This window comes from Geotrypetes seraphini, chromosome 8, assembly GCF_902459505.1.
Source record: "Geotrypetes seraphini chromosome 8, aGeoSer1.1, whole genome shotgun sequence".
NCBI lineage: Eukaryota > Metazoa > Chordata > Amphibia > Gymnophiona > Dermophiidae > Geotrypetes > Geotrypetes seraphini.
In genome coordinates, this window is record NC_047091.1 from 99,615,634 (window position 1) to 99,634,143 (window position 18,510).

Consider the following 18,510-nt stretch of genomic DNA (forward strand, 5'->3'; position numbering starts at 1 on the left):
ACAGCACTGGGTGTAAGGTCTGTAGCAGATTGAGTACAGAGGTCTGTTCTCGTCCGTCCGTCCCTCCCAACCTCATGATTAAAGAGAAAGTTTGAGCTTTTTCATTCATTTTATGTTAAGCTGTGGTCCAGTGTCTCTCAAACTTTGTTTAGCTCCGGCACACTAAACTGAGCAAATATTTTTCACGGCACATTATAACTGAAATTATAAAATTGCAAAACCAACAAAAAATTAAATCTGAGAGTTATTTATTTAAAGTTGTTTTAAGTTATTTCTGGGTAATTGTAACAACGGTGAAGCTAAAGTAGGTTGAATAGAATTGATAATCAATACGATGGATGTGCTTATTTTTGAGTACAAATGAACTCAAAACAAGGCTCGATAGTTGACAAGCAAACACGCATTTTATCATCCACTATCTGCAGTCGTTCTCTTTTTTAAATTTAATTTCTGTCTGAGCTGTAAATCCAAGTTCGCAAAGTTAAGAAGATCTAAATGGTAACAAAGCCTTGATTATTTTGTTGCTCAAGTTAGGCTAACTACTGTATAAAAAATAAATCTAAAATTACTTGCCGTTAGTTTTCAAGGACCAATCACATCAAAGAACGATGCTTGTCTGGGCAACTGTTTCCTTACACACACAGAAGATCAAAACATTGACAGACTCTTGCATACGTGACATACATGTCATCTATTCTGATATATACTTATGAAGGGAATTTTTAAAAATAAAATTCTGGAATCTCTTATGGCACACCTGGAATCTCTTTGGGGCACACAGTTTGAGAGACACTTCTGTAGTCTATCAAATCATTTTAGGAGGGGTCTGGTGAATCTCTTTCATTCCTGTGCTTAGGGTACTGCTTATCTCATTAGATAGGGCAGTCGATTGTGGTAATCTCTCTTCAAGAAAACATCAAACAGTCACATGTGTAGGTGGGATGGCCTCTCATGTTAGTACTGTATCTGAGGTAGTGGGATCCTGGAAATAGTCTTGCCCCCTTTACATCACTGAAGTGTATAGGGAGTGGGGGTAAAAATCTCGAGAAACATGATCGACAGGTCTGGCTTTCAAACATTAGTTGCTCTAATTCAAAATATGGTGTGCAGAAAAAACTAGTCCATCTTCTTTTAATTAGCTGTGCCTCATTGAAGGAGCTAAACCGGTATACCGCAAACTGTGTGCTGCGAGATGCCGGCGAGGAGGAGAGGCGCTAGCTGACTGCTTGCAGGACGTGCCGCTCCTCCTCTAGCCCCCCTCGCTGGCGTAGTAATTGCAAGTCCTCTGCGCATGCGTGGACGTCGACGTGATGACATCACACATGCACACGACGACGTCACTGTGTTGACGTCCGCGCCTTTCCAAACGCCCTCCAGCCCCGAGTTTAGTGTGCCACAGCTTTAAAACATTTGCAGGACACTGAGCTAAACCAACCTACCCAGAAGTGCAGAGACAGTGCTGCTACAGGACTCACTGACCTGGCTTGTGTTCCTCTGATCAATAACTCACAACCAGTTTAACACCACATTGATAAAAGAAACATGGTACAGTCACAACACAGCATGTGTTACTCATATTTACAGGTCCATGTACAAGAAGGAAGACAGCAGCAAAAAGGGAAGGTAAGATTATTTATACAGTGAAACTTGGAGGATTAAGCATTCACGTTGTTGGACATGTAGTATAATAACAGATCACGGAAACCTAAGTACCACAGCATTCTGCTTACGGGAATATGATACTGCACAGCAAAGAGCGTATGCCTTAACACCCCTTGCCGCATACAAGATCTATGGCCTATGCGCACCAGTCATACCCTTTCACTTGTAACACCCTTCAACTTCTCAAGCTAGTCCTTGTGATTCACATAGCTGATTGTGTTTTCAGGCTCTCTCTAAAGCAGATGCATGAGAATTATATATGTATGTCAATATCTCTAACACAGTCCTTACAGATATCCCTTCCCTCCCCTAGGGGATCTGAAGACTGGTTTGAACCCCACTGGCCTTTGCTTTTCGCTAAGAATTGGTGAGTTTTGTGGGTTTAATTTCCCTTTACAGTCCAACATAATCTAATCACACTGCATGTGGCACGGACAGTGTTGGGTGAAAGGGGCAGCTTGTACTTGAATCGCTGGTCCTTGGCTGTGAAACTGGTAAATTATTTTCCATTCTTCTGAGTAATACTTTATGCATTACAGCTACTGCACTTTTCAAACACAGTTTGAAAAATCACCATGATGGACCTAGCTAAGCTTTTAATTTGGGAAGAGGGGTGATTTTATATAGGATTATTTGTGTATAAAGGTCTTCCTAAGCACCTAAAATAACTTTTATAAAAATCATCACAGGGATTACCCATGTAAAAGTATGTGCGGAGATAAGGTGGGGTGTATTTTTGCACAACCTACGTGCAGACGTATTCAGAGGCAGAACTCATGTGGGCACAGCTACGATTTATAAATGAACATTTACACCTACTCCTGAGCGCCTAAATGTCTTTATAAAATAGGCTAGAAACAGGTGTTTACTTGGCCTTCACACATAAGCTAACATATTGTAAAATTAGCCTCTGTTTCTAAATGAGCTTTGTTGAAAACCTTCCTTTTTTTTTTTTTGAGCGTCTTGAAATGAGAACCAAATAGCACAGAGTTAAAGTACTAATTGTACTAAGTCCCTGCTCCTAAGTTGACTAAAGCAGATTTTGTCCATCATTGCAATATTTTGTTCTGTGAACTGGTCTTGGAACCAGAGAGAAGGGGGAATACACATTCCATGCTGGTAGGCCTGCACATATGAGCAGGAGCACAGAGGCAATACCCAACTTCAAAAGTGCTTAAGAGAAGCTTGCTACAGACAGAAGATTTAACCTAGCACTGCTAAGTAATTCAGTCTGAATTTTAAAATTAACACATTGAACCCTGTTTACAAAGTTAAGATTTCACGAGATGCTCTTAAGAGCATGTTTAAGTTTTCTCCCCCTGTGCTAAGAGATTTATTGTATAATCTATTTAAATACTAAATAAATAAGATGCATTCGGCAGTAAAGTTTTGCAGGTCACAACAATAATTAAAAAAAAATCCTTTCAAATACACACTTTCTCCTACTTAACAACAAGGTAGGCTACTGGGAAAGGGGGGGGGGCTATTTTTGTAGTGTTCTCTTCAGAATGAGTGACTCTCACAGTTTTTATAAACATTTTAAGTCCTCTAATGCTAGATGTGGTCTCACTCACTACAGCTGACTTTAACTACAGGTTACAGAACCAGCTAAATGGGGTGGGGAGGGGTGGAAGGGTGGGGGGACAATGTTGGGTAAATCTAGATCTACTTGACTGGCCTGGAAGATACTGGGGAGTGAGGGGGCTTCAGCAGGCGCAATCCTGATGGGGTGGAGCTTGTTGATCAGTCAACTGGGGTCCTTGTTTAACTCCTGTGACAGCTGGGTCTGCGGTGTCCAGGCTTTCTGACATCTTTTCACAGATGACATCCACAAGTCGCTCAAAAGTCTGCTTCACATTAATATTGTCCTTGGCGCTGGCTTCAAAAAATTCAAAACCTAAGTGGGGATGGGGCAAAGAAAGTATTAGCCAGTCAGAAAGGTACAGCTGATTTATTTTAGGTCAGAGTTCTTTCCTGAATATACCACTTCCCTCCCCCCAACAATAAAAAAAGAACCACCAATGCTTTTAGGGCCTGATTCTGGAAGTCTGTCTGTTGCAATAAGCATCTGCAAATTGAGCACCTACTGTGTGTCAAGCACTGGTAGACATGTGTCCAGAATCATGTCAATTGTACAGAGGCCTTAAATGTAGCCCAGTGTTTAAGGCATCTGACTCGTGCCTATGGAAGCACCTAGGCACGCCTACTGATGCCTAAGGCCACTTCCGGCATAGGTATGGCTTATGTTGGAAGTGGCCTTAGGCATCCATAGGCAAGCCTAAATGCCTCTGTATGCCACATCAATTTTCGATTGGTCTGTTAGACGGCGGTATGATGCCTATCACCGCCTAAAATTGGGACGCTGTTTTGAGAATCAGGTCCTTAATGTTTAGTAAGGAAACTAGAATTTTGAAAATGAACTTTTTTTTAATGATGATAGTTTGTGCTGACAACTCTGTTAGTAGTGAAATTAATGCCAGCTTTTTTAGAAATAGGGACCATAAACCCACCGTTTATTCTCTCCATTAAAAGAAAATAGAGTCCACTTTTACAACATATTGGCATTGGGTTAGTTCCTTGCTTTTAGCATCACTATCTTCTCCAGCCTTGGCTAGTACTTGGTAGCCACTGTTTTCTTAGTAAAATAGGATTTCCTTATCCTTTTCTTTATTTATTCAATTTTCTATACCATTCTCCCAAGGGAGCTCAGAACAGTGGCATTTGAACAATGCCTCACTCTCATTTCTCTGGTCCAACAAAGGTTCTATTATGGCAAGTAAAATGTCCAAGTTAGGCATGTCCAAAGCCCACCCAAAACTCTCCTCCCAACACGCCTGCTAAAATGCTAAACACCAAGCGGCTTAGAAGTCCCGCTAGATGTCCAGAAAGTCGGCTTTGAAAGTTGGCAACTTAGGCAGTTTTCTTTGGACAGTTGAAATTTTGATAATGCCCATAATAGTAAACCAGACATTCATGTGTTAGTGACTTGCAGCATGATAAACAGATGTCTATCAAGAGGGCAACATTTCTGTGGAAGCATATGAATATCTGTTTAAAATAGCAAAAGTGACATTTATATACTGGAAAATTAAGTTATGTTGGGTATTATGGAAACAAATCAAGAAAGAAAAAAAAAAAAAAAAGGAGCGGAGGTACAAAACTGAAAATTTGACCAATCAGCTCCACTGGTAAACTTCCTCATGGTGCTGCTGAGAGCAAAAAGTCATTTTAACACAGAGGAAAAAGCCTCAGGGAAAAAAAGAGAGCCAAATATCAGCTCAACTCTACACACATCACTGGCTTATAAAATCTCTAGAACGCTGTTAGAGAAAAAAAGGGGCAATGCAACCATGCAAGCACCTCTCAAAATAACACCCCCTACGTCAGTGGTCTCAAACTCAAACCCTTTGCAGGGCCACATTTTGGATTTGTAGGTACTTGGAGGGCCTCAGAAAAAATAGTTAATGTCTTATTAAAGAAATGACAATTTTGCATGAGGTAAAATTATTTATAGTTCATAAATCTTTCCTTTTAGCTAAGTCTTAATAATAATATTGTAATTTATAGCTAATGAGACATATGATCAAGAAATTATTTTATTTGCTTTTGTGAATATGATAAACATACCAAGGGCCTCAAAATAGTACCTGGCGGGCCGCATGTTGTCCCCGGGCCACGAGTTTGAGACCACTGCCCTACGTGGACCCGCATTTCGTGGTACAACGACCACTTCTTTAGGGCAGAAAGTGTGCGTTGTTATTGCTTCCCACAGATCAAGTGACGTTGAGCTGATTTTTGGCTCTTTTTTTCCTGAGGTTTTTTCCTCCGTGTTAAAATGACTTTTTGCTCTCAGCAGTGCCATGAGGAAGTTTACCAGTGGGTATTATAGAAACACAGATATCTTATTTCTTCCAGAGCTGTCACAGATCCCAGTATTTCTTGCCTATTTCATTGTAGGGGTGAAGGAGATGACTTATCCTAATTGTTCCAGTGCAGCATTGCTCAACAGAAGCCCCTTTCTGAAACCTGGGAGTCCCAGGTAGCAGATCTAATTCCTAACATACATCTTTTTGGACATATAGGTTCATTCCCTTTCTAAAATAAGGAATAAGCGTCTATTCCTTAGTCCAGAACTTGTGGGTTTTGCCCATCAGCCACCTGATGGAGACAGAGACTTACGGACTCTGTGCATAGAAGGGTACTGTATAGCCTGAGACCATCAGTGTTATATCTGTCTTCAGTCTCAGAGTGAACTTCCTGGTCCCAACTGGAGACCTGGTAACCAGTTGAGGGAATGAGTGCTCTTTTTTTCTTTAAAGTTGGAGTCTGGGGACATCTTAAAGGAGTCTGAGAATTTCTGCTCCCTTCTCTTTCTTCTATAGAAACAATTAAGAATACAGCAAAGAAATTTCTCTGAGCAGTGTTTACTTTTTAATCAAAAGAACCACTGTTCAGAGTCTGTTTCCTAAAAGGTCTTAGATGTTATAAGATACAGTTACAAACGGGAGTTTTCCCTGAATGCTGACAGAATCTGTTCTCATTTCACCCTGTTGGGCCCCTGCCAAAAGAACAGTGATCCAGACAACCGTTCAAAATCTTCTAGACCTCAGAATGGCTGTCCAAGTGCCTCCCAGAAAGTGAGGAACTGGAAGGTATCGAGTCTATTTTATTGTTCTGAAAGAAAAGAAGCGATGATTTTAGAGCAGTAAATTGAGTTTTAAAAAGTCAGGCATTTCAGAATGGAAACCAAAGTCTGTGATTGTGCTGCTCATTATTAGATCTCACAGCAGATTAGCTGCATATTCCAATTTGGTCATAGCATCAAAGATTCTTGAGATTTAAAATACAAGATGCTGTTATCAGTTTCAAGCAATGCTCTTTGATCTAGCAACTATACCTAGGACCTAAGCTCATGATGGTGGTAGCGTTTTTCTTTGGATCAGAATTCATCCTTACTTGGACAAATAGTTGATTTGATTTCAGGATAATGAATAATAGCCAAAGTTCTGCAACTCCTACTCATTAGGTTGAATAATCACTTTTTCCAAGGGCAATCTACTTCCTTCTCAGATTCTGGAATATCTGGGAACAAAGTTTGATACCAGACAAGGCATGGGTTTTTTCCCCCCAAAGAAAAGAACGCTAAAGCTTCAGTCCCAGGCTGCTTCTTTTTTGTCTGACAGTTCCCTGAGCATGGGATTATGCATATCCCTGGTTTATTGGCAGCATCCATAGGTGTCGTTCTGAGGGATTGTGCTGACATGAGATTTCTGCAGACTTTGCTTCCAACTCGTTGATTGCCACTGACGCAGGAGCACTAAATCCATCTTCTGTGGATGACGCCAGCAAGGTTCAACATGAAGTCCTAACTTTTATCAGCTTTGGGACTACCCTCCTATATTTCAACTAGCTTGTAGTCACCATGGATGAGAGAGTCTGTTTGGCTGGAGAGCACACTGCAACAACCAAATGGTGCAAGGCATATGGTCAACTAATTGTTTGGAACTCAGAGCAGGGCATTTAGTAGTACTGTCCGAATCACTGATTCACTTTAGTGAATTGATTCGTTGTCCGAGAAAATCGGACTTGCCAATTCAGTGACCCCCCACCATGGTGAGACCTGACATTCCTTCGAGGCCTCCTAAAACAGCAGCAGTGGTGGCACTCTGAATGGGCTGCTTTGTGGCCTTCCCCACTGGGGCCTTCCCTCTGTCGTGTCACTGATGACATCATCGGTGATGTGGCAGAGGGAAGCAGCCCGTTCAGGGTGCCGTTGCCACTGCTATTTTAGGAGGCCTCGGAGGAATTTCAGGTTTCATGGTGGGGGAGGGATCGGTGGGGTGCTGCTGCACAGGGGATGATGGGAGAGAAGGAAAGATGCTGCACATGGAGGAGAAAAGAGAGGAAGAATTGTTGGGGTGGAGGAGAGGAAGGAAGAAATGAAACAAATAGGTAGAAAAGGTTGAGAGGGAGAAATCCTTCATATGGTGGTGGGGAGGGAGACATGCATGGAGAAGAGAGAGGGAGAAATGTTGTACAAAGGGTGGAGGGCAGGGAGAGTGAAAGAAATGTTGCACATGATAATGGAGGGAGGAAAGAAGAGATGCTTGGAGGGGAATAGAGGTTTGACCGAGGGCACAAGGCAGGGGGGTAGGGGGAGAGAGAGAGAGAGAGAGAGAGATGGTAGACAATGAGAAAGAAACAAATATTAGATATGGCAGTGGATGGTAGAAAAAATAATTTTATTTTCTATTTTGTGATTACAATATGTCAGATTTGAAATGTGTACCCTTCCAGAGCTGGTGTTAAGACAGTGAGCATGACCTAGGATCTAAGAGAGAAGGAAAAGTATTTTTTATTTTGTTTACACCACAGCGCCAGCGTGGGGTTGGAAAGGGCAAATGGGGGTAGGGTGGGTGGAAAGACTACAAAATAAACCTGCCAGGACATTTGAAAACAAATGCTCGACTGGCCAGGAAAAGTGAATTGAATTGAAAAAATCAATTCAATAGGCTGAATCGAATAAAAAAAAAATGTCTCTGAATCAGCCAGCACTAGTATTTTAGTGCTCCAATCCCTTTTATCAGATTGTGAAGAACAGGGTAGTTTGAGTGTTCTCCAACAAAGCAATGGCAGTGGGTATATATAAACAAACAAGAAGGAATCTGAAGTGTGGCTGTGGTGAAGAAAGCAGGCCTGTTGCTGTCTTAGGGGAGATCAACTTTCTGAATCTTTCAGCAGCATATATTGTCACAGTTCAAAACACCCAGACAGATTTTATCAGCAGATAGACCTTAGATCCAGGAGAGTGGGAATTGTCTCCTGAAGTGTTTCTTCTAATGAAATGCTAGGGTAAGTCAAGGATCTTATGGCAACAAGAGTCAATGCCAAGCTGATGCTTTATTGCAGCAGAAGGGATGCTCCCGGGGTTGGCGTTATGGTCTGGGATCTTCCATGTTGGGCCTTCCTCTCTGCCGGGTCCTGCTTTCACAGAAGCACGATGCTCCAAGGGTTGGCGTTATGGTCTGGGATCTTCACTGCTCTGTCCATGTCGGGTCTTCCTCTCTGCCAGGTCCTGCCTTCACGGAAGCAGGAGGAAGGCCCGAGGCCAGCAGAGCAGTGAATTAGGGCTGCCAACAAGAAGAGAATACTCTGAACAGGCTACTTGTGGCCCACCGGGGTCACAGCAGAGAGAAGCCCTAGTGGAGCAGGCTGCAAAAATTCTCACAGTGGGGGTCGGTCTGGTCTGGAGGTGCTGCACAGGAAGAGGGGAGGGAGGGATGGAAAGCTACTGCACCGGGGACAGAGAGAAGAGAGGAAGAATTGTTGGACATAGGGTGAAGGAGAGGAAGGGAGTGCAACAAAGAAGTAAAAGTGGTGAGAGGAAGAAATGCTACATATGGTGGAGGGGAGGGAAAGATGATGCATAGGGAGAGAGAAAAAATGTTGCATATGATAATGGAGGGGATGAAGGGAGAGATGCTGTATGGAGGAGAATAGAGAAGTTTGACCCAGGGCACAAGGCAGGAAGAGAGATGGTAGACAGTGAGAAAGAAATGTTGGTTATGGCAGTGGATGGAAGGTCCAAAGATGGAAGGTGAGCATATAGAGAGAAGAAAACATCAAATGGGCAGGAGACTCTGGCAAGCGAGTTAACAGAAGACAGACAGAAACCAGAGCCTGGGACCAGAGCCTGGGACCAACATGATTTGAATAATAAAATGACCAGACAACAAAAGATAGAAAAAATAATTTTATTTTCTATTTTGTGATTACAATATGTCAGATTTGAAATGTGTATCCTGCCAGAGCTGGTGTTAGACAGCAAGCGTGAGCTGGGACCTAAAAGAGAGAGGAAAACTCTTTTTTGTTTATTTTGTTTACTCCTCAGTGCCTGTGTGGGGTTGGATAAGTTGTAACCCTATGTAATATATTGTAACACTGTGAATATTATACTGTAACTCGTTCTGAGCTCTCTGGGGAGGACGGAATATAAAACTAAATAAAATTACTAAAAATATTTTTGTATTAGGGGTGGTGTTAAAAATAATCAGTCCCAGGTTTCACACACCCTAGGTATGCCTCTGCTTCAAAGAATCAGTTGTCATCCTGGTTCAGTCATTCTAGTAGCTTCGGCATGCCCCAGGACACCTTGGGTTGCAGATCTCATTTGCCTCAAGATCAACCACTTCTACTTCCTCAAATGAGGGGACTTCTTCAGATTTCCAGTCCATAAAGAAGATCTGTTGCCTTTTGTGTCCTGATCTGCATTTCAGAAGTAAAAATTATTCTTCAGAAGTCACTGCAACTTTACCTTGGTCTAGAAAGTTCTCCACTTTCAAAAAGTGTATGCTAGGACTTGGAGAGCATTTGAATCAAAGTGCTTTGATCAAGCATTCTGTCTCCTTTTCCTGCCTACATAGCTAACATTTTAGCTCTTGATTCTTTGAAGTAGAGGAAGCATCATTATCCTGTTTTTAGAGGACCTAAGGAGACATCATAAGCAATGCTCTGGATGTAGTTTGATTCCTTTGAAGGGGAGCCCAAGTTTTCCATATACACAGTCTGTCCTAATTGGAACAAACTTAACTCTTAAATTCTAGGATTTCCTTATTTTGAGCTTCTTAAGAGTAAGGTCTTTTAATATCTCTTTCTCATAAGACACTATTGCATTTGCAGTTTCTTCTGCATGCAGAATTTCTGAACTGCAGACTATCATGCAGAGATCCCTTTTCCTTTCATATGAATCAAGTGCTTTTTTTTACCTTCCTTCCATAGAGAAGATTATAGAGAAGATTTTAAGGCACTTCATTGATTGGATGTCAGAGGGTTCTTTTTAGATAGCAACATGATGGCAGATAAAGGCCAAATGGTCCATCCAGTCTGCCCAGCCACAGTAACCATTATCTCTTCCTCTCTCTAAGAGATTCCACATGCCTTCTTGAATTCACACAGTTTCTGTCTCCACCATCTCTTCCGGGAGACTGTTCTATGCATCTACCACCGTTTCTGTAAAAAAGTATTTCCTTAGATTACTCCTGAGCCTATCACCTCTTAACTTCATCCTATGCCCTCTCCTTCCAAATGAAAGAGACTCGACTCATGCGCATTTACACTACGTAGATATTTAAATGTCTATCATATATCCACTCTCCCGCCTTTCCTCTAAAGCAGGAGTGTCAAATGTCGGCCCTTGAGGGCCGCAATCCAGTCAGGTTTTCAGGATTTCCCCAATGAATATACATGAGATCTATTAGAATACAATGAAAGCAGTGCATGCAAATAGATCTCATGCATATTCATTGGGGAAATCCTGAAAACCCGACTGGATTGCGGTCCTCAAGGGCTGACATTTGACACCCCTGCTCTAAAGTATACATATTGAGATCTATACTTCTGTCTCCATACGTCTTATGACAAAGACCACGCACCATTTTAGTAGTCTTCCTCTAGACTGACTCCATCCTTTTTATATCTTTTTGAAGGTGCAGTCTCCAGAATTGTATATAATATTCTAAATAAGGTCTCACCAGAGTCTTATACAGGGGCATCAATACCTCCTTTTTCCTACTGGCCATACCTCTTCCTATGCATCCTAGCATCCTTCTAGCTTTCGCCATCACCTTAAGATCAACACATACAATCACACTCAAGCCCCACTCTTCTGTCATGCACATAAGTTCTTCACCCCCTAAACTATACCATTCCTTTGGATTTTTGAAGCCCAAATTCAAGACCTTGTATTTCTTAGCATTAAATTTTAGCTGCCAAATTTCAGACCATTCTTCAAGCTTTGCTAGGTCTTTCTTCATGTTATTCACAACATCCGGGGTGTGTCTACTCTATTGCAGATTTTGGTATCATCCGCAAAGAGGCAAATCTTACCCAACAGCCCTTCAGTAATATCGCTTATAAAATGTTAAAAAGAAGAGGCCTAAGAACAGAACCTTGAGGCACCCCATAGGTAACATTCCTTTCCTCAGAGCGATCTCCATTGACCACTGACCTCTGTCGTCTTCCACTTAATCAAGTCCTGAACCAGCCCGTCACTTTGGGGCTCATCCCAAGAGCACTCAAAAGGGTTTGCTAAAATCTAAATATACCACATCTAGCGCACTCCCTCTATCCAATTCTCAGGTCACCCAGTCAAAGAAATTGATCAGATTTGTTTGACAAGACCTACCTCTAGTGAATCCATGTTGCCTCTGGTCCTGTAATCCATTGGATTACAGAAATTTTATCATTCTCTGTTTTAAAAGCGTTTCCATGAATTTGCTTACCACAGAAGTCAGACTTACTGGCCTGTAATTCCCTACTTCTTTCTTACTTCTGCTTTTGTGTAGAAGGACCACATCCGCCCTTCTCCAGTCCTCCGGTACCACTCCCGACTTTAGGGAAGCATTGAAAAGGTCAGTCAGTGGAGCCACAGGACTTCTCTAAGTTCCTTCAGCACCCTCAGATGTACACCATCTTGAAGTCACTAATGGTTTAGGTAGGGTTGAACACGTTAACATGTTAATATGATTAATGTGTTAATTGTTTAATGACAACAGAATTTTTTTAACAGGATTAACGGGTCTGGCTGACAGCACTTCCAGTGCGATCCACTGGAAGTGAAGTCAGGCCGAAGATGATGTCGGAGAAACGTTGTATTACTGTTTCCTCTCTGCTGTTGCCGCCGCTGCTGCCCACCCCCGGAGAACTGTCTTGCTGCTGCTATCATTGCTGCCGCAACCAACCTTCTTATAAACGCATGCAAATACAGATTTCTCATTGGAGAGGTTGTCTATATTCTGCTTTTTTTGTGATAGAGAGAAATATGGTTAGAACAGATTACTGTTGCACCAGCTTTGCTTCAGTGCTTCCCTTTAGAATTCAAATTCAATTTACAAAGCTGCCTCAGCTATCATGAATACAAACCAAATACTGAGTATGATCAGAGAAGAAAGTAAGTACAGTGGTACCTTGGAATCCAAACTTAATCCATTTTAGAACCCTGTTCGAGTTCCAAAATGTTCGAGTTCCAAGACAATTTTTCCCATTGAAAAGAATAGAAACTGGATTAATCCATTCCTTGGTCCCACAAACTCTGCAAGGTTGGGCCTACCTGGCAGAAACAGCAAGCTCGGGATCCCCAGCAGCAGAGGCAGAAAAATCGGGACCCCCTTCTTCCCTTCTCCCTACCAGACTAGGGTAGGGAGAAGGGAAGAAGAAGGAAGGGAAGGAGAGGACAGAGATATCAGATCACAAGAAAGGGAAAAGGGAAGGAGAGCGTGATGGGTTTAATAGGGATTAGGTGAGTATTGGGGCCCTCTCAGAAAATATATATATGTATATATGAGAGTTTTGCTACAGAATCATATCCTTGGGAATATTATGCTTATAGCCTTGATTGTCTCTAAGAATGACATGCTGTGTTGATTAAATTGTTTACAGTTTCATTGCTCTGTGCCCTGGTAAGAAGCATGTAAACTGCATATGAACATATGAAATGAAACATATGAAATGAACATTTCGGACATCTCCAGAAACCTTGAGGCTAAAGAAAACAAAGGTTATTAGGCAATGTAGAAAGGGAACAGGGGCCTTTAGAAACAGAATGGGCTTTAGATGCAGAATGGGTGATGGGTAAATAGAATCAAATATGCTGTATTATGTATTATGCAATGCACTAGCGATGACTTTTATGGAACAATGTCATCACATCTGATTTTATCTAGTTCTGCTGCTTATGTTTGGGGGTTTTTTCTGTATGGTAATGGGTTTTGACGACATTAAAATGGCCTGATTAATGACAATGATCTGAATCCTAACAAAAGGCATGAGGCTGACAGGAATTCTTGGAGACATACCTGAGAATTCAGTTGCCTTTAAATTGACCAGGCTCTGCCTTCAAAAAGCTTTCGTGATTATTGCAATTGATCCTTGCCTGTGTGTGCGACATTCTTTCTCTCTCTCTTAGCACGCCAGCATAGGAACTATGACCCTAGGTTATTTGTGTTGCTGTGGGGATCACGGCGCTGACAAGAGATGTCAGACTACTGGAGGGGGAAAGAAGGAGAGAGAGATGCCAGACCAGGGAATAGAAGGAGAGGAGAGAGAAAGCAGGCCACAGGAAGGGAGAAAAGGGAAGAAGAGAGATGTCAGACTACTGGAGGGGGAGGGAAGGAGAGAGATGCCAGGCTAGGGAAGGGAAAGAAGAGAGAGAAGTAGGGAGGAGGGGAAAGAGAAGGACAGAAAGAAGCCAGACTACAAAGGGGAGTGTGATGACTGACTGTGGGAAGGAGAGGAGAAAGATGTCAGACAACCAGAAGGGGAGAGAGAGGGAGGAGATGGTGCACAGGGATGGAAGGGGTGTAGAAGGGAAGAGAGATGGAAAAAATGCTGTTTAATAAAAGATGTGACTAGGGAAGAAAGAGGGAGGAGTTGATACACATGGATGGAGGAAGGGGAAGAACAGAGAGAGGGAAGAGATGGTGCATGTGGATAGATGGGAAGGGAAAACATGGAACAATAGATAGATTTGCGAAGGAAGCAGAAAAATTGAAGAAAGTTGAATATTAAGAGCTAATGCTAAAGATGGATGTAGAGAGTCCTCAATCCGGCATGCTTTATACTTTAGCTCGAACTAATCCTTGATCTTTGCATGAGAAGAAAGTGGTCTCTTAAGCTGGCAGGTTAAGTAAACTTGGGATAGCGCCTTGAAAAAGCTTTGGTGAAACATGTTGGCGGCATGAATATCCCGATAGTTAAGACCACATTGGAAAGCTAAGTACTTTATAGAATTTTAAGTACTTATAACCTTTAAGAAAATGAGAATTATTTATACTTTGCACTTTACACTTAAAAATTAAATTATAAAATTGGATAGTTAAAGAAAATATATTCTGAACCTGTGATGAACCTACACGTTAAGCTTAAGGGTATGACTGTATGGAGCCTGGAGTGGTGTTCTGAGGTTCTTATATAAAAAACGTGTTGGCTTGAATTTGTGAGTAAACACTGAAAGTGTATTACTATAAGTGAATATCAAAGATGGATGTAGGGCAAAAAGTGAAGGAGAGAAAAACAGCAAATCGATAAGAATGCCCTGGAAATAGAGTTAAGGGCACAGACAGAAGGAAGTACAACCAGAGGTTGGGAAAAGATGATTCAAAATATAAAACTCACCTGACAACAAAGGTAGGAAATTTTCAATTTAGTGATTGAAATACAGTGGTGCCTCACACAACGAACTTAATCCGTTCCAGGAGCAAGTTTGTTATGTGAAACGTTCGTTGTGTGAAACGCGTTTTCCCATAAGAATACCTGTAAAACAAAATAATTCGTTCTGCAGCCCTGTTGTCCCATAAGAATACCTGTAAAACAAAATAATTCGTTCTGCAGCCCTACATTTCCCTCCCTCCACCTCACCTCACATGCAGAGCCTGCCAGCCTTCTCCCTCACCCAGCCGCACGATCTCAAAAAGCTGTGCACGCGCAGCTGCTGGAGTTGATCAATGTTCTCTCTCCTGCAACTTCCGGTTTCCGGTTGCGTCAGAGGAGAAGATTGAACAACAGAGCATGCGCGGGCATGTGCTGCTCCCTGAAAGCGTGTGGCTGGCCGAAAAAGAAAGCCGGAAAACTCGGCATCCGAGGTAAGGTGAGGGTGCTGCTGTTCCCGGCTCACATTAGGAAGCGGCGAGAGTAGTTCCGCCCCCCCCGGGCCCCTCGGGCGACTTCGTTGTGTGAAACGAAGTTCGTTATAGGGAGCAAGACAAAAAGTTCGTTATGCGCAGCGTTCGCTGTACGAGGCGTCCGTTATGCGAGGCACCACTGTATGTCGGTTTTGAGAATTTACATCTGCTGTCTATATTTTGCACTGTTCAGGAAGAAATGCATTTGTTTCTATTTCTTTGGTGTTGTACTACATACAGAGTCTGGCATCTTAGGGTTTCGTTTATGTATATTAGGACTTTTAGGTTGTGGTCCAGTATTTGCATAGGGTTTATCTATGTTCTGCACATGTGATCAAGGCCAGGTGTTCTGGTAGGAATAAATGTCAAGAAGTGTTATTGGTGTCATGGCCCAAACTAGGAACAAATTTGTTGACTCTCCTTCAGCCCCTTTGGACCCAAAATGGCCTTCGCTTAAAAATTAGCAATTGTTATTGCTCTTTGGTGGACCAAAGAAAGGAAAGGTGGCCTCTAAAGCTACTTTAGCTTGCTGGCTTAAAGAAATGATTTTTTTCAGTCTACATAGGGAAGCAACTTCCAGTATCCACAGAAGGTGTTTTAGGGTCACAGGTAAGTATTGCCCTTTGACATTTGTAGAGTAGCAAATTAGTCATCTTGGGCTTGATTTGGTTGCTTTATGATGCAAGTTCTTAGAGCAGGATTGCTTTACTATATCTCACAAGTTCTGGATTGATCTGGTAAGGACTCTAAGGAAGGAGAATTTATGTTTACCTGTTCATTTTCCTTCCTTTAGTGCTCGTAGACCGGTCCAGAATCCCTCCCAGTCTCAATGTATATCTTCAGGTGTTTTCTATTGATTTTAGGAACTAGTTTCTGATTATCCTCAATTTATTGTTCTTATTAAAGTTTTGTGTTGTTGTTCAAAGTTTAGCTATTTAAGTTTTTTCAATATTTGCTTACATTAATTTCAGAAAACAGGGGAAGTATCCTTTCAATCACTGCTTTGCTATTTGAAATGCTGACAACCTCAGGCTACACAGTATCCTTATATGGGCAGAACCCACAAGTCATTAGTCTCCCTCTTCATCTGCTGGCTGACAGGCACAAACCATAAGTTCTGGACTTGACTGGTCTGGTAAGACTAAAGGAAAATAAATGAGCAAGTAAGAACGATTCTCCTTTTTGAGCCTGCCCAGACCACACTCCCTTGCCATTCACAGGTTATTCAGTTTTATAGACATCCATATCCCAGCTCTGTAAAATCAGAACTCAGAAGTCTATGCATGATCAATGTCTTAAGTGCTGGCTTATGGACATCCATAATGCAAACAGACCTTCTAAAATAAGCATCATAGGCCACTATAACAAATCTGTAGCATAAACATTTACCACTTCCATGCTTGCCACTGGGCATACTGTTGCAGTTTTATTGTTTTAGTTGAATGGGGCAAAAAGAGCCTGTTGGAGTCCAGCAGACCCTGCCAGACTGTTGACAGATGCCAGATTCCCATGTAGTTTAGAGGGAACATTTTGGTAGGGTTTTCATATAATGCAGTAACATGGCAGCTGCTTAATGTGTAATCAATGGAATTTATAACCTGAGTGTTTTCACCTTTTGGATTGACTTACCAAGGTGGTCTGCAAGTTGCCTCCCCCTCTCGGATGACACAACTCTCTCATCTTCCATGTCACACTTGTTCCCAACCAGCAGTACCTGTGCATTGTCCCATGAGTATGTCTTGATCTGGGTTGACCTTCATATAATTGGATTAAACAAAGATAATAAAAAAATGTAATTACATTGAATGTGATTGACAAACATACCTAGATACAGTAAGACTGTACTATATAGACTATTCTCTATGGACAAGCAAGATCTACTTATGGGTGACATCATCTGATCTTTATCTTTAAAATCCAGCATGGTAATTGAGGACTGGAGGATGGCCAATGTAATGCCAGTTTTTAAAAAAATGGTTCAAGAGGTGATCTGGGAAATATTAGACCAGTGACACTGGTGCCGGGCAAAATGGTAGAGGCTATTATAAAGAACAAAATTACAGAAACTATACGTAAGCATGGATTAATGAGACAAAGCCAACATGGATTTAGTTAAGGGAAATCTTGCCTCACCAATCTACTAGATTAGTATTTTAGATTGCATTTCAGAGCATAAGATCAGAGGAAAGCCTTTGTTTAGTGAATATGGTGAAATCAGTTAGCTTAGCGGGGTTTAAAAAAGGCTTGGATAATTTCCTAAAAGAGAAGTCCATAGGCTATTATTGAGATGGCTTGGAAAAATCCACTGCTTCTTCCTAGGATAAGTAGAATAAAATCTGTTTTACTACTTGGGATCTAGCTAGGTACTTGGGACATGGGTTGGCCATTGTTGGAAACGGGGTACTGGAAGGCTGATGTTTAGGGTTCCCTTTTTTTTCTCTGTTTCTGACCCTTGAGAGATTTTGGGAGGTGAGGGGGGGCATTCTATTTGTTTATTGCTATTATGTGAATACACTTCTTGCTGTTTGGATCTGCAGATGTTTGTATTTTTCTTTTTGTTGTAACAATTATTGCGATAGTTGTGTATTCTGTGTTATATATCAATAAAGAAATTTGAAAAAAAAAAAAAAAAAAAAAGGAAACAGGGTACTAGGCTTGATGGATCTTCGGTCTGTCCCAGTATGGCAATTCTTATGTTCATGTTATTATCCACCCCTTTTCAAATTCATGGCTCATACGTTTTATAGAATGCTTCCTGAGTTTATGCATACCTTTTAGTGTCAATTAGCATCAGTTATGAGGTGTTACTTGCCAATTACTGGTGCCAATTAATCAATTAAGTTGTGCACTCACATCAGCTACAAGCACTGATGTGCATGCCAACCTCAGGTACCAACTACAGAATTTGGGGCGGGGGTTAGTGTGCAAAATTGTGCAAGTTACTTAGCTAATTAGGTGGAAATTAACACTAACAACCAATAGTGATAACTGACCCTAATGTGCAATTATGCGTGCTTTTCTATAATGTAACTTGTGAGAGGAGTGTGGATGTGGGAGGGACATGGGCACGCCAAGCCCCTGAATATGGTCAGTTACTGACTGCATTTAGGAAGGAGCATTTACACCAGCCTTTGAAAAGGCGTACGGAGTCGTGCTTATAGGTTAACATCTA

The 18,510-nt window shown here is 41.7% G+C and overlaps 1 protein-coding gene across 1 annotated transcript in view; it reads right to left on the bottom strand.

Annotated features, from left to right (window-relative positions):
* Nucleotides 1-1,595: 1,595 nt before the first annotated feature.
* The window catches only part of RAB3A (RAB3A, member RAS oncogene family), a 68,817-nt gene continuing 51,902 nt past the window's right edge, over nt 1,596-18,510 (bottom strand). The window contains exons 4-5 of the mRNA XM_033956941.1: nt 16,968-17,092; nt 1,596-3,559 (exon numbers count right to left, since the gene is read on the bottom strand). Coding sequence (XP_033812832.1) covers nt 3,369-3,559; nt 16,968-17,092 — 316 coding nt within the window. The 3' untranslated portion in view covers nt 1,596-3,368. The remainder of the gene's footprint in view (nt 3,560-16,967; nt 17,093-18,510) is intronic.